Source organism: Vombatus ursinus, unplaced genomic scaffold (genome assembly GCF_900497805.2).
Source record: "Vombatus ursinus unplaced genomic scaffold, bare-nosed wombat genome assembly UNPS02014773.1, whole genome shotgun sequence".
Lineage (NCBI taxonomy): Eukaryota > Metazoa > Chordata > Mammalia > Diprotodontia > Vombatidae > Vombatus > Vombatus ursinus.
Window position 1 is genome coordinate 33940110 of NW_020954551.1, and position 15997 is coordinate 33956106.

At 43.9% G+C, this 15997-nt stretch overlaps 2 protein-coding genes across 4 annotated transcripts in view; one reads left to right on the forward strand and one right to left on the reverse strand.

The window, feature by feature from the left end:
* Positions 1-12140, forward strand: part of FANCD2 (FA complementation group D2) — a 60268-nt gene extending 48128 nt beyond the window's left edge. For 2 of the 3 annotated variants that reach the window (XM_027864027.1, XM_027864028.1), the window contains 11 exons: positions 305-432; positions 1163-1262; positions 2029-2151; positions 2923-3016; positions 4205-4276; positions 5234-5272; positions 5746-5820; positions 7198-7272; positions 8760-8906; positions 10232-10327; positions 11573-12140. In XM_027864027.1, the coding sequence (XP_027719828.1) occupies positions 305-432; positions 1163-1262; positions 2029-2151; positions 2923-3016; positions 4205-4276; positions 5234-5272; positions 5746-5820; positions 7198-7272; positions 8760-8906; positions 10232-10327; positions 11573-11635 (1012 nt within the window). In that variant the 3' untranslated portion in view covers positions 11636-12140. Of the gene's footprint in view, positions 1-304; positions 433-1162; positions 1263-2023; positions 2152-2922; positions 3017-4204; positions 4277-5233; positions 5273-5745; positions 5821-7197; positions 7273-8759; positions 8907-10231; positions 10328-11572 lie in introns of those variants that run through there. The other variant, XM_027864029.1, reaches the window with a different exon arrangement.
* A 326-nt stretch (positions 12141-12466) lies between these two features.
* On the reverse strand, positions 12467-13741 carry FANCD2OS (FANCD2 opposite strand). The gene has a single exon (XM_027864030.1). It carries the CDS (start codon positions 13596-13598, stop codon positions 13062-13064), a length of 537 nt encoding a protein of 178 aa, XP_027719831.1. The 5' UTR covers positions 13599-13741; the 3' UTR covers positions 12467-13061.
* Between the last annotated feature and the right edge of the window lie 2256 nt (positions 13742-15997).

Below are 15997 nucleotides of genomic sequence, written 5' to 3' on the forward strand. Positions count from 1 at the left end.
GAACTGTCTAAAGTCACCGTAGTAGTCACGAAGTCAACATAGAAGTCAGACTTCTGACCCCATCCCTCACCTGTCCCCCATCTTCCAGCCCCAGTGTTCCATCCTGATACTTCCTGGTTTGGAGCATATAGCACAGCTGTCACGAAGGAGGAATCAGTCATTTAAGCATTTAAAAATGTAAATGTCTTAGATAAGATAATGGAAAAGGTAGTAAACTCTTTGAAATGGATTTAGGGAGACAGTTGTAGACACAACTGAATGACTTGATTGCTGTTTTTCCTCTTCTTTATTACCTTTTTTACAGCCAGAGTTTCCACTACTTACAGAATTTCCATCACAGTGTTCCCAGTTTCCAGTGTGCCATTTATCTTCTTCGGCTCCTTATTGTCATCTCAGAGAAATCTACAGCCTCCCAGAACAAAGAAAAATTAGGTGAAAGACCGTCTTTCCTTTTTCAGATGGATAATACTGTTCTTTTGAAATCTGAGGATCTCCAAGCACCTTATGCATTTGGCCTTACAAATCCCTTCCCTTCTTAAGGTGGTGAGCAGTTATTGTCATACTGTATTTTGTAATGAGAGAAACTGAGGCACCAGGTTAGGTAGTGATATGACTTTCTCCTTATCTAGAATACTTCCTATTATCAAAGGCAGGACAATTGGAATCTTTACAGAATTGTAGACTATCAGAATTGGAAGGCACCTCAGAAGTCATCTAGACTACTTCATATTTCAACAGAAATATACAACCGTAACCTGAATTCTCAAAAAAAAAAAAAGCCACGTCTGTGATTAATTAACTTAATTAGTTGGACCACGGGATTAGTTAGACCATGGGACTGGTCTAACTAAGATCAGGATTGAAGGTTTGAGTCCTGTCTAGGCCAGTTAGCTTTACTGTGTTCCAGACTGAATGCTAGCTTAAGATTGGGAATTTGCTTGATAAATGTGGAATCACACCAAATGCAGTCCTAAGAGATATCAAGGGTGCCGGGGCAGGTGTAGGGGAGGTATGTGTATGTTCGGTTTTTTAAGGTTTTCTGTTAGGAGAAAGGGTCACAAGGAGCTGCCTTTTTAAAGACTGATGCTTTACAATTGTGCTCCCAAGGGAGTACTGAGACCCTTCCAAGCTGCTCATCAGGCCTGTATTCTTCTTCCAACAGCTTCCCTGGCCAGGCGGTTCCTCTGTCAAGCTTGGGTGCAGCCAAATGGAGAGAGAGAGAGAGGCAGCAGCTTTAATGACCAACTGAACACTTTGCTCTGGTGAGAGAGTTGGCTTTTGCCATTTGCTTTTTGTGGGGCCCTTCATCTGGCCAAAAAACTCAGAAATGGCTGGTGTTAGCATTAGTCCTCCATGGGGTGAACGTTGGAAGAAAACAGAAAGTGACTAAACAGGCTTGAAATGATTGTTACCGCATTCAGTCTGTAAATTAATTTAGATATTATTTTCAGTTTTAAAAATTTCATTGAAACCCAGCTGTACACAATGATTCTCCAGTTATTTAAGCCTTCCTTTATTTCTGTAAAGAATGTTTTATGATAATGTTTATAAAAATCTTGAGTATGTCTTGGTTATAAGCTTGAAATGAGCCAGACTTGGGACTAGTGGAGTCTATGATCTTTCCATTCTGTGTTAAATTGCCACATTAACTCCTTTGGTGAAACAGAATAATTCAGGATACACCGAACTCCTCAATCTGTGATATATCCCTTGTTAGTCGATCAAAACCATGTTGAACTAGGGACACCAAAGGAGATAAGCTTGTCTGTAGCTCCTAAATTTATTCTGTCCATAGGTTGGGGAAGAGAAACTCTAAACTACAACATTTCATAACTGGCTCAGAGTTCTAGCTTTTCCTTCCATCTATTATATGTTTCATATCACCCTAAGAGAGTTTAGAAAAGAAATGAGACTTTATTTTGCAAATAAATAAATGCCCCTCTGAGCCTCCAAGAAAGGAGTGTTTAGTCTGTTCTAAAGCCTTTAGTCATTCTGTTCTTAATCAGTCACGTGGCTCTCTTAGTGCAGCATTTACCTGGAGCGAGCAGACCATGTCCTCAAGTTTATAGAGGAGATTGCTGGTACTGGGGTCCCAGAGCTAATCAATTCTTCCAAAGATGCTTCTTCTTCCTCTTTCCCTACACTGACCAGGTAAGTCTTAGATTGTTATTTCTGTGGAGATGTTCACAAGTAAGTCTTCCGCATCCTACCTTTTCACATCTTGTTTTGTCCTGAGGATAATGTTTTGTTTACTTCAGAAGTACTTAACTAAGGCCTCAATAAAGCATCTTACTCATGTTCTCATTATTAAGCTAGAACCAAGCTGTCCAACCTTTTTCTAGTGTTCAGATGATTCCCATGTTCAACATCTGACCTTAATGTTTCTTATGAGACATTGGTGGAATCTCTGTGACAAATAACAAACCTTAATTGACTTATTCTCAGCTAGTATAATTCAAATATGAGAAAATCCTGTTGAGCAGCACTAGAAGATTGGGTTCTTAAAGCCAATGAGATGCTTGGAGTGGGGGGAAATGTAGCTGCATAATATCCTTTCCTCAAATATGTTAATTTTATCATTTCACTTTGAGAGATCATTTAGCCCATATTCTAGTTATTTCACTTTTAAGAGGTTAAAAGTAGGGAAAAAATGACTGTCAATGAAGGTCCTATGTCCATTCTCTTAAACCTTCCTCACCGGCCCTTGTGTTTCATCAGGTTAATATTGTTTTGTAGGTTTCAGCTGTGATCTTGCCCCTTAGTTTGCCTTATGTTATCATGGGTCCCCGTGACAGGATGCTGAGGGACCTGGGAAGGAATGGCCTTTGCTTTCTTCACAAAAGTGCAAGTGCTTACTCATGTTGGCGTGCTCATAGCTGCTCTGCCATAGGCCAGGATCTTACAAATCTTCCATTTTTCTAGGCAGACATTTGTGGTTTTCTTTCGAGTGATGATGGCTGAGCTGGAGAAATCAGTGAGGAACCTTCAGGCTGGTACTGCTGCAGACTTGCCTAAGGTAAGGACCTAACATTGGATAATAGTTGAGGATTGATTTAAAACAACCACCACTACCACGCTTTGTTTCATCTGGCCCTATTCACTCTAGAGGGTCAAGGTAATAAGAATATACATCTGCCCTTGGCAGTGGACTCTGGATTATCCAGACACCTACACTCAGGTACCATGTATCTCTCCAGCCACTGGTCCCACTAAGTTGCTCCTCCTGAGGTTCCTCACAGCAACTTCCTGCCATCCTTAGTCCCTTTTCCTCACTGTCTGTCAGCTGACTCTAGAAATGCTGTGCCAAGACTAGCTCCTATAGTCTCTCCATCCTCTCCCTTAGCTCATTCCCTGATGTGTTCCTTTGTTTTCCTGGAGGTTGGACTGTGACTTACTCATGGATAACTTTGGCCGCAAGTCTATTTGCTAGTAATATGGACCAAACCCCAAAAGCCATCTCTGACTCCTGCCATGCCCTGGTGGTCACCTAAGATGCTTGCTTTTCAGGCGCTGAGATAGAATCAGAAAGCATGTTTCTTGGTGTACTTTGTGCCAGGTCTTTAGTAGTTAGCTCACCACAGTTGATTTAGGTGGGTACTCTGCAACTGTGTGTGTAAAAGAGCCCCAGAGGTCTCATGGTCATTAGTCATTTTGAGGCCAAGATCTGCTTTGAAAACAGGGTCTTGATTCTTGTTTCTTGCTTGTGTTTTGGCTCGACATATGAGTGTATGAATGAATGTGTGTATGAATGAATGTATGAATGAATGAAGAGTGAATGAGCATTTATTAAACGCTATGTGCAAAGCACTTTGCCAGGCTCTGGAAATGCAAATAGAAAAGTCAGACAGTCTCTGACCTCAGTCAGCTCCTATTCTAATGGTGAAAACAATACATGTGTAAGGTTTCAGCTGCCAATCCTATGGAAAGGACTCATGGTCTCTTAGGGTCTTGCAGCAAAGTTATGTCTTCTTTAACGTCTTTTCCCCTGATAAAATCATATCCATTTCTGAAGTCGAACCATTTGACAATGCCAAGGACTTTTGTGTATGTAGTGCTTATAACCACAGTAAGGGTGTATGGCTGTTTCCTCTTGGTTTGAATCTTAGAATCTCCATGCAGTTTTTGGATTTGATTGCTAGAAACAGAATGCAGTAGCATAATTTGGCTCTGATTGTGGGATGCCCGTTTCTATGGCTACTGCTAGGTGCATGAGGAAAAGCTTCTCCATTGGAGCATGGCTGTCCGAGACTTTAATGTCCTTATCAACCTGGTCAAGGTAAGTTCATGGGTCTTGGCCCATCTCTCTGGCTCCTGTATTCTCTTTAAGGAAGCAGGGGTCCCTTCTGGGGACATCCATCCGTCATCCTTCAGCATCATTTTCCCAGCTTCCCTTCCTGGGTAAGAGCTAACCCTAACTGTCTCCTGCCACCACCCAGACAATACCATCTTTCTCCTCTGTGAAATTTGTGAGGAAACCAAAGCCCATTTCTTTCCCTATTCCATGTCCCCTCATAGTGGGCCATTATGAGATGAAGAAACTTGGGAACCAATCCATGGATGAAACACAGAAGCTCCTTCTTTTCCTTTCTCTTTGTGCAGGGCCTCCTAATGTCCTTCCTTCTTGCCGGGCTCACATGTATAGATATTGGTCTTCACCGCCCCCGCCCCTGGACTGTTCTGTTATCCCCATATGCCATATCGGTTTCTCTTTGCTACTTTTCTTGGATGTGCAGGATACAATATGCATATATCTTCACTCATTAGACATGCTCCTGCATATTTTATTAGCATATTAGTTCTCATCAGATCAGAATTTTGGTTCCTCTACCATCCCAGAAGCACTGAATCATTACTATATGATTCCTATTGTGGTAAAATTCAAACTAATATCCTGCTGGCTAGAACCCTGCCTCCTGTGGCTTTGACCAAAGAGCTGTGGGAGGCCATGTTGGCCAGTGGGAAATGTGCAGTACTTGGAGGTCATGAGAACCAAGGTCATGCACATTTGCTGTGTGACCATGGGTAAAAATGACTTACCCTCTCTGAGCCTAACCATTCATATCTGTAAAATGTGGGTAAAAATACTTGTAGTACAAATTACACAGGGTTATTGTGAGAAAAGCACTTTATAAATCTTAAAATACTAAAGTGGTATGAATCGTTGTGCTTAGTATTATTACCTACCTATATAAGAACTAGGCCTAAGCTTTTACTGGTTTTTCTTCCCTCTCAGGTGTTTGATAGCCGGCCAGTCCTAAATGTTTGTCTGAAGGTAAGGGAGGTTTGCTGTTCCATTAAGAAACCAGGCCCATTTTGTATTGGATTTTCCTTCTAATCAAGAAGAGTTTCCACTGCTTCAGGAAAAAGCTTCAGCCAAGAAGGCTTTGGCCAGTCCCTTCCCCACAGGCCTGAGTCTCAGGAATGAATACCTCCCGGGGGGTATTTTGGGAAGAAATCAGTGAATGAATCTTCCCAGACTCATTGGATGGATGGAGAATCCCGTGTTGCTGTAGCTTTAAATCCCTGGTTAGAGGCCAAGGGAGCAAGTCAAAGAGGGGTTGGGGGTAGAGATGCCCTAGGAATAGCTAGGAGTGGTGAGTGGGGGCTGCCTTGCCCAAGATCTCTGGTCAGGTCGGAGGAAGGAGAGAAGGCAAGAGAGCCTTTAGTCTCCTCCTTTTGAGGCTCCATAGCCCAGTGATGTAGCTTTAGACCGTCAGGTGTGAGCTCTGCTTTCTTTCCCTTTAGTATGGACGTCTCTTCGTGGAAACCTTTCTGAAGCAGTGCATGCCCCTCCTGGACTTCAGTTTCAGAAAACATCGGGTAAGAACAGCAAGCCAGTGAAAAACAAAGAGGCAGGGTGGGTCCTGGGATTCAGTTCAGTCCTTGGATTGGGGTCCACTCCTGGGAACAGAAGCACCAGAATAGAACGAGGCACCTACCCCAAACAAGACTAAACCCAAGGCAGGCCGAGCCTAGTTTAAACCCACCTTCCTAGGTCTGCCTCCAAGATGGAAAATAGAAATAATGACCTTGCTGGTGCATCCCTGTGGCCTGGAGTGTCCGTGTTCTTATCTAAGCCTGAGCCAACTTCCCTTCTTGTTTATCCCGGTACCAGAACTGACATTAACAGTGACTTTCTAGAAGGGGAATACTGTGGGGACTTTGCATGGAGAGACAGCCTTTCAGTCCTGTCGCTTCCTTAACAGAGTTGCCCTATTCTCAAGAATGGGACTGAGATTCCAACTTGAGACTAAGTGCTTTTCCCTTTGAAAGAACCAGATCATTCTCAGGGTTCTGGGTATTTAACACTGTCTTGAGAAAGGGTCATTATGGGGCAGCTAGGTGGCACAGTGGATAGAGCTCTGGCCTTGGAGTCAGGAGGAACTGAGTTCAAATCTGGCCTCAAACCAAACACTTTACAGTTACAAGCTGTGTGACCCCGGGCAAGTCACTTAACCCCAATTGCCTTAAAAAAGAGAAAAGAAAAGGAGAAAGGACCATTATTCTAACTTTTGTCAAGTAGTTCTTCCTAGCAGTCTTGTGAGGTCAGTCAGTGGAATCACAATTCCCAGGTCGTTGGGGTCGAGACTAGAGAACTAAATCAGATAGAGCACATTTTATTGTTCAGCTTCGGGTACTAACAGTGGGAGAGCTGGCTAAGTTGTGGGCACACACTGGCAGGTTGTGTAGTGTATAGGAGTAAACACATAGAGACCGACCCTCTTACCTTTGGTTCATGCTTTTAAAAGCCTTGCAAGATACTGATATTTGATTCTTGATAATTCTCTCAGGTTCCATTTAACAGGAAGGAAACTGAGGCCCAAGAGGTTAAATGACTTAAGTCCCACATCTAGACCAGAACTAACTAGTATCCAGATCTTGAAACCCTTAGCATGAGATTCTTTCCAATGAACTACACTATCTACCAGGAGACAGAAGATGCCAGGACTAAGGAGGACATCTGCCTGCCCCATCACTGCTCCTTCTGGAGAAGGACCAAGTAAAGATGACATAGCTCTGTAGCTAGGACCCTTATGGTCCCTTCATTGTGGGTTCTCCTGTCTTGGCCTTATTTTTTGCATTTGTAATGAAATGAGAGCTCTTGTTGCAGAAAAAAGGAAAATCTTTTTAGCCTCAGTTGACAACTTGCTAGGCACAGCAATTTTTACGTAACAAACCTTTCTGGGTTGGTTTCAGGAAGATGTTTTGAGTTTACTGAAAACCTTCCAGTTGAGTACGAGACAACTTCATCATATGTGTGGGCATTCTAAGGTAAGAAGGCAAATGGGAGACATTACCAGCCCTTATATCTGTTTAAAATCTGCAGGCACTGCTTACCATTTCATAGACTAGGATAGTTTCTTTTACCTTCTTCTAACTTTTTAGCAGCCTGGTACCCTGTCTGAAGTAATTTTATTTAGTGTTGTGAAGACTTTGGGGAGCTGAGGGAGGACAGCCAGGTCTAAGACAAATTTCAGTATATGAAATAAATTCACACCCAACACGTTCCAGAAGGTGTTGTTAGAGGAGAGAGACAGAATGCCTGTGGATGCATTATATAAGTAGTGAATCCTGCTGGTGAGTAAGTGACAGGAAGCCAGCTGTTGGAGCCCTCTTTGCATTTATAATCTGCCTGGCAGAAACAGGTCTCTTGCTTCTGATAACACTTTAGGCACAAAAGAAAAAATTAAATTTTTTTTCTTGCTTGATGCCAGCCTGTGATGGGCTGTTGTCTTCCTTAGTCCAAAGGATCAAGGGACTGCAGGATGCAAAGGCTATTTGGCAGGTGAGTTGGGCCTTCTACCTTGGCCCTTCTGCTCGGTGTTTTCTTCTCTCAGGTCCATTTTTAGAAGGTGCTTCTAGTGAAGATTCAAATAACATTTCAGCCAATTAGAGCTAGTCAGTGTTATTTGTTACTAACACAAATAGCTTCATGAAGGGTCTTGATAGATCTTTACCAGCTTAATAAAAGGGTATTTGAGGTAAGTGTGATGCCTCTTTTGAATTTGACATCATGGAAGGCAAGTAGTTATGCTCTGCCACAGAATATCCCCTGTTCTCTGCCCCTGTCAGGGAGTAAATCCTGAATAAATGAGCCATTGGCCTGACTCAGTGGTTTAAATGACTAAGAATATTGATAAACAGAAGAATATCCAGAGGACAGCCAGGATGGTGAAGGGCCTTGAGATCACGACAGATGAGGACCACTTATCCTAGAGAAATGACTTAGGGGAGGCATAGTGGTTATGTTCAAGTATCTGAACGATTTCAAGTGGAGGGATTCGCTTGGTTCTGCCTGGTCCCCTATGGCAGAAACATGAACAACTTAGTTTTGATGTCAAGAGAAACTTCCTGACAATTCAAGCTATCCCAAAGGGGAGTGGACTGATGCAGGATGAACTCCCTCCATATTGGTCTTCATAGAGAGCCTGGATTGCCACTTTGGAGGCATGTTATTTATAGCAGGGATTCCTTTGGTGTGTGTGCTGGACTCAAAGGCTCTGTTGAGGCCCCTTGTAGCCAGCTCTTAGATTCTCTGCTTCTGAGATCCTGACTGCCTAGCTTGTGATGATGGAGCAACCTTTATATTGGAGGAGTGGGAGTCTAAGCTCCAGCTGTCTCTCTTTTGTGTATGCATCCTCAGCACCCGTAGGGGTGCTTAATAAATGCTCATCGACTGTCTGGGGAGTTCGAGAAAGTGAGAAGAATCCTCAAGAATAGATTCTACATGGCTTAGCTACGTTGGGTTTCCCTTTCAGATTCATCAAGATACCAGTCTCACCAATCACGTGCCTTTGTTGAAGAAAACCCTGGAGCTGTTTGTGTATAGGGTGAAAGCCATGCTCATCCTAAACAACTGCCAGGAGGCTTTCTGGCTGGGCAACCTCAAAAACAGGGACCTGCAGGTGAGTGTGGGGGCCGTCAAGACAAGCTGGGTCAGCCCTATGTAGGAAAACTTGGGAGGTCCACATTGGGAAGAATGGGAAGGGAAAAGCATCTGGAAAACAAAGCAAGGGGTGGCTGCTTGTAACTTACCTCTTTAAACCCTGTTCTTAAAAAGATCTCTTCTGGCTTTTTTGGTTCCCTATCTCTGGCTAGCTACTGTTAATGAGGCTCAGATTACGGTTCAGTCTCCTATGGGCCGTTCTGTGCCATGCACATACTGTACCTCCGTCATGGTAGCCATCTCCTAATTGGTTGTAAGGGAGAGTGAAAGACCTTATGGAAAAATATCTTAGTGCATTCATTTCCTGTTGAATTTGAGTTATTAGTGAGACCTTTGTATATGTAGTGGTGTTATTTCTTTTCCTCAACTGGTTTTGTTCCTAGATTTACCTTTAGGGTTCATTCCCAAGATTCTTTTGAGAGTTCTTGAATCTTTATGGGAGTACTATGCAGAATAACCCATGTGCCCAGTTAGCACTGGGTAAGTAAAGGGTTCTGTCTACAGGCTAGGGTTCATTAGTTAGATTTTGGATTTCTGTCAGGCCTTTTTTTCCTAAAGGCTCTCAGCGCACTTACAGATATCTCATTTACCCACCCGAAAGTCGTGGTATTATTAATCCCTACTTACAAAGGAAAATAGGAACACTAAGATTTTAGACCTTGATTTCTAGTTGCCCAGGTGGTCAGACCACGGCAGAGTTTGGGGTAGAAAGAACTCAAGGCTTCTGACTCTACTCCAGCTATCCCTGCTCACTGTGTAGGGAATGTGTTGTTACTCCACTTTTCCACTATCGATTTGCCTGCTCTGGTCTGGAATTGTGGGGCATTGGAGTTTGTGCTCATGTCAAAGAGCATGGTGGATTGGAGCCTGTTCAGTGGCCAGTGAAAGTTGTGGGTAAGACGGGCAGGTAGGTGGCGCAGTGGATAGGGCACCAGCCCTCAAGTCTGGAGGACCTGAGTTCAAATCCAGCCTCAGACCAAACACTTGACATTTATTAGCTGTGTGACCCTGGGCAAGTCACTTAACCCCAATTGCCTTAAAAAAAAAAAGTTGTGGGTAAGAGCTGGTGGGAAGGAAGAGAGGCCAGGGTCTTCTAAACCAACAGAAACTGGCTGTCTATAGCTTATTACCTGGCCTTCAGCCTCTTGAATGACCATTTGTGTTGGGATATTAAGTAAAGTTAGAAAGTCATTTTACTCATCTGATATTATTTAAGAAATATGTGAAACATAACCAGAGTTTTTCTTAATGTCTCTGTTATTAACATACTGTTATACCAAATAGGGTGAAGAGATCCTGTCACAGCAATCCCAGGAAAGCTCAATGGATGAGAACCAGGAAGAGGTGCCCTCTCAACTCTCCAAGCAGGAAACAGAGGAGGTATTTCTGTTGCCTTAGTGGTTGGATTTTGATAGCCAAACATATTTAGCACACTTTACAGTTCGGTACCCAAATTCTTACCCTCTCCTGTCCCTCCCTCTTTCTCTCTCTCTCTCTCTCATGCACACATGCACACATACATGCACATGTGTATACTTATGGCTGGCCAAATAGACCTTGTTCTCAGAGAGCTTTGGGAGGCAGAGAAAGGACTAAAAGTTGTCTGGCCTATTAATTCGGTGACATTGGGGATAGTTGTTTTCTCTCTGTGCGTCTCATTGGTTTACCTGTAGTTATTCCTAAATATCCTACATTTAGGCCTCAGTGCCAGTTGAGTTTCCCTTGTAATGTGCTGTTTGGCTCATATCTGAAAACTCTTCCTGCAGGATGGGATCTTGCTTATTTTTTTTCCTGCAGAACATGCATTTGGGAGGAAAGTCTTGAGTTAAATCAATTCTTCTACTTATGCATTCAGGAAAAATGTATACTTGCCCCAATTTGGTAATGTGCTTACTTAAGATACCAATATCTTTCCAAAGTCTCATAAAGAAGGAACTATTCTCAAAGGCCGTCAATTATAGTGCTTCTGAGTTGCCTTGGGGCACCTGTGATGGGTAGAAAACGTGAGTCTGTCCGAACACATACATACACTTAGTGCTCACATACATGAGCCTAGTACTCACTGGTAGAGGTGAGCTGGAACATTTGCCCAATGCTGGCCCACAAATGTGTCAAGAAAAAGTGAAGGGCCTATTTTGAAAAGTTAACCTACCAGGAGTGCACTAGTACCTCCACATAATGCTCTCTTTTTCCATGTCCTGCACTGTCAATACGCAGTGAAACTGAGCACAAGGTCCTTCTGGTACTTCCTATAACTAACACTTGGGTAGTCACAGCCCACTGATGTCACCAAATTCTGCATGGTAGTAGTTATTAAGTTAGGGCTCAGGCTAGTTGGAAAGCCTTAATTCTTTGTGGCTGTTTAAACTTCATCTACTTTGTGCTGTTGCCTGGGGTTCTAAAAAGTCAAGAAATTGAGAATGCTGATTTGTCTATCGAATGTTTGAAAATGATGACTAGTAAATAATATGTGTACTTCCACTATGAGTGGCGAGTCTGTACCTGGCCATGGAGATCCAGCCATCCTCCCCTCCAAAGGTGATACTACAACATTCATACAGAGTGCTTAGGGTCCACAATGCCTACAATATTCAGCTTGTCAATTTGATTCATTCTTTGCTTCAGGGAAGTGGAGATGAAGCAAGTGTTGGTGGACACGAAGAAGACGGTAACGATAGTGATGACTGATTGGAAGGAAAAGAGGCTGCCCTCTCCTCCCAAGCGCCCTTCCCACCCCGCATCTTCACTCATGCTTCCTGGCCTCCTGCCAGCATCCAGTCTCCTTAGAAGCATCTTATTCCATATGGGAAGATGAGGAATCTTTATGGCATCATCCCAGCCATGATTTTTAGACTATCTGCCAGCATCAAGCCTGCTGTTATGGGAAGTGACATTCTTTAATGACATACGTGATTCATTTCCCTTTTGGCTTGTGAGAAGATCGCTGCTGTGCACTCAGTGTGAAGACTGTCTATATTTAATATGATTTCGGGTCTTAGAAGCTAGACTGGAAAGCAAGCACTTTAGTTGGTCCTGAGCATTGAGCTTATTCCGCCTATCTTTTGGATAAATTCCTTTCCCCTACTTGGGCTTTTCACAATACCTTAATTATTTGGGGTAGTAGATGGAATATTGTGATCTTTGCGGAGGAATGCACAAGATTGATACTAAGAAATAAAGTTGGGCGGCAGTGTCTGTCTTGTCAGGCTTCCTGCTGAGGATCCCACATTCCACCCCTCTTCGGATGCTCCGTCTCAGGGAAGACGGACCTGCCTGCTGTTTAGGGTGGCCCAGCAGTGACAGTGAGCTCAGGAGGGGTCTTTCATCATCCTCATCCCTTATATGGCAGGGGTAGAAGAAGCAGGGCAGAAATTGGGTTTGTTTGCACGTAAGGTTTATTCTCAATTCCCATTATGTTGGGTGAGTTTAAACTTATAACACTTACAGACTCCTCTAAAAATAATTTGCAGTTTGTTACCACAGCAAATGAGGAATGTGAATTGTGAATTTCAGCTAGAAACAGGAAATCTGATGTCTTCCTTCTGAGAGCCTGGACCCTGTTTTGCCTGCAGCCCTGGCTGAGATGACCCCGCCCCCTCCCTGCCTTTTCTCTCCTCCCTGTCTGTCATGCTGCAGTGTAAATGTATTTAATCTGGTGTGTTCTACCCATTTGGATTCTCTCCCTTCTCCCTTCAGACTAACAGAGTGTTGGATTTGATGCCACTGGCTTCTGTTCACATAGCAGACCATGCACCATATACTCCTCCCACTGTTTAAAAACTACAAGCATTTATTGCCTTAAATTTAAAAGAATGACAAGCCAGCCCCCGTGTTCTTTGGTATATACTGTTTGTTTAATGCTCTTCATTATCACGCATACATGTACTAGTTTGACTCATTTTTAAAGTGGTTTAATTTTACAAGTGAAAGACGTTCTCTCTTGCTCTGTGTCACCGGCCCTTTTTGGTGGGGGGGACTCCTGCATCGTCTTGTCTTGACAGAAGAGGTAAGACAGCTCCAATGATGTTGCAGTTTCCTTTATGTGAGTTTCTGTAAACTCCAGACACTTACCAAAGGACATGGTATGAGTGTGACTGCAAACCAGGGAGGAATTTTACTTGGAGTGTTGTAAGGCAAAAGTGCACTTTTTGTAAGTTGCATACAGTAACAGGATAGACCGTAACATCTGCTTACACATAGTCACTGTCATTTGGATTTGGGGCTCCTTTAGTCCAGTGGGCCACTGATGCTCCCGACTGATGATTTTGCAAAATGCTGATTTGTCTGAAACTCGAAATGTCCCTGTCCACTTTGGGGGCTGAGCCGTGATGACCCTACCAAAGACAGAGTCCACTCCACTGAGGCGGACAGGCTGAGGCTTCCTGACGAGACTTTTCTTACTGTTCATCGTTCGGAGCTCTGATGTGTGACAGGGCAATTTGGGGCTCACCCCAGGTTCTAGAAAGGGGTTGTCTAGGACGAGGGTGACCTCTTGGAAGCAAAGCTGCACTTCCAGGTCTGAAGGAGTGTGTGGGAAGCAATGAGAGGCCCTAAAGGGGTGCTTGGAAGAAGGGGTAGGTGTTGTATGTCGCAGCCACTGGAAACTCTCATCCAGTGGAGTCCATGGTGACCAAAGCTGATATCCTGCCATTGTTACACCTAGAGGAGAGCAATTAACATATGGAACCTCTCTTCATTAAGAGTCAAAAGCTGATTTCAGCTGGTTTTGCCCATTAAAAATCACATTTTTCCTCCACAAATAGCCAATGTCATTCTAGTTCCCTTAAAAACGTTCTAAGGTATTAAAAGATAAATAAGCCATTAAAATGACTAGATCAGGCTCTGGAAAAAGAAAGATCTCCAAATACCAACCACTTTTAAATAAAAGCCAGCTTCTGGTTCTGTGTGGGACATTTACTAGTCTGTAGAATACTTGTTATATTCATGGCCAGACCTTTTATTTAGTATTTGACAATATCACTCTTCCTCCTCCCCTTTAACTCCAGTGAACCCAATTTTGCTTATTTGTTCAGGATTACGCTTGGATTTTCCACTTCCACATTTCTAAGTGCCTAGGTGATGAAGATTCCTCTCATTTTCTCAGACAAATGTGCCTTTCTCTGACCCATCTTTCTTCACCAACAAAAGGAAAAGGACTAGATTTTCAATCTTGGAAGAGGTTCACACCACCTTAGTTTATAACAGTGAAATTGATGTTCAAATTTACTTGTCGCTGAGAATTGGTTTGGGAGATTTTGTTGTTTTTACTTTTTGGAAGTGTGGAGAGAAAGGGCTAAAGCAATTCCCAGATCAATTTACAATGTTTCCCCCAGAATTCTTATAAGCAGGGCCTAGTAGAGTGCTTTGCACATGCAATGTGTTCAAATGGTGACTGAGAATCAGTTGCAGAAATCTCATTATTTAGTGGAGATAAATCTTGAGCTAATCTCCCTAAAAAACTCCAAGAAGTAAAGAAATAATTACACATTCTAAACACCTCACCCAAATATTCTTTTTTGTGTGTGTGTGGGTAACATTAAAATTGACTGCATTACTTTCCGTGCAATTTTAGGAATATATTAACTGGAAAGAACAAAATGATCTCCCCTTCTTTCCCTGCCCTCAGCTTCATTTAACTTTGCTGATTGGGAGGCACCAAGACAAATTTTAATTGCAGGATCAGTTGCCTGAGAAACGTATGAATTGGAGCTTTATACTTATAGCCTCAGGGGATCTATGAGACCATGTACCCCAACTCCACTCGTTTTTTACAAATGAGGAAACAGGCCCGGGGAATGAAAGTGACTGCTCAAAGTCAACACTTAGCGGAGCAGGATTATAACCCAGATCTGCTTTTACTACAATGATCTTTCCACGGAACAATAAATGAGGCTGAATATGATCTTTTCGAGGCATCAATCTTACAACCTGAGACTTAAGTCTTCAGCCAGTCTACAGAGCTCTCCCCAAATTTCTTAACTATATAGGTTCGGATGACCAAGAAGAGAGGAATAAGGAGTCTCCCGGGACGTTCAGTAGAGCCCTAGGCATAGTACCTCAACTTCTCCACCTGGAAAATAAGGATGTAGAACCGCAGCTGAGCTGTGTGTCACCTCGGAGGACGACGGTGGTATTTCGAGTGCCTGGAGCTCCCCGGGTGGGTGTAGAGATAGATCCGCCTCCTAGCGGGACAGAAAGGAATTGTCTCTGGCTTAGCCCGGGGGTGGTGGAGGAAAGGGGCCCTCGCCCGGGGTGGGGACAAGAAGGTGAGACTGGCCAGAGCGGGTGCTGGGCGGGATGGGGAGCTCACCTGCTGGGCTCCGAGGGTCGCACGCTCCCAAGTGGCGGCCGCTGTTCCCGGGGCCGCATCTTTCCTCTGCCGGGCGCCTGGCAACGGCCTTTGTGACCCAGGCCCCGCGGGAAGAGCCCGCGGCCGGGAGGGGGCAGGGGGCGTGGGAGGCCGGGAGGCTTCCGCGAGGAGGGCTACTCCGGAGGGCTTTCTCCTTCGCTGGCCCCTAGATCTCGACCCTTTCGGAACGCCTAGGTCTCTGTATTGAACTTGACTTTCTCCTGGGCCATTCATTCTCCCTGCCCGAGGCGGGATTATTAAGAACACATTTTCTCCTCTTTACAAGCTCGCTGACACGTCGGATCCTGCCTTTTTTTTTTTTTTTTTCCCCCCCTATTCGGGGCTTCATCCAGCTTCTCGAATCACTTGTAGCTTGAATGGAGCCAGAGCGACAGGGTACAGCATGTGCATAGGCATCAGGGCTGCAAGGGGCCTTGAGAGATCATTAATCCTACTCTCTTATCTTCTGAGACCCAGAGAAGGGAAGTCACTTGTTCAAGGTCACACAGTAAGTAGGAGGCATTGCTTCTGAAGGGGCAGAGGACACGGGTTCAGATCCTGCTTCAGACACTCCTCCTGTGACCCTGCTCAAGTCACTTACACTCCTTCAGCCCAAGTGTCTTCATCTGTTAAAAAGAAAAAAGAGAAAGAACTTAAGGGGTTGGATTAGGATGACCTCCCAGGTCCCTTCTAGATCTGGG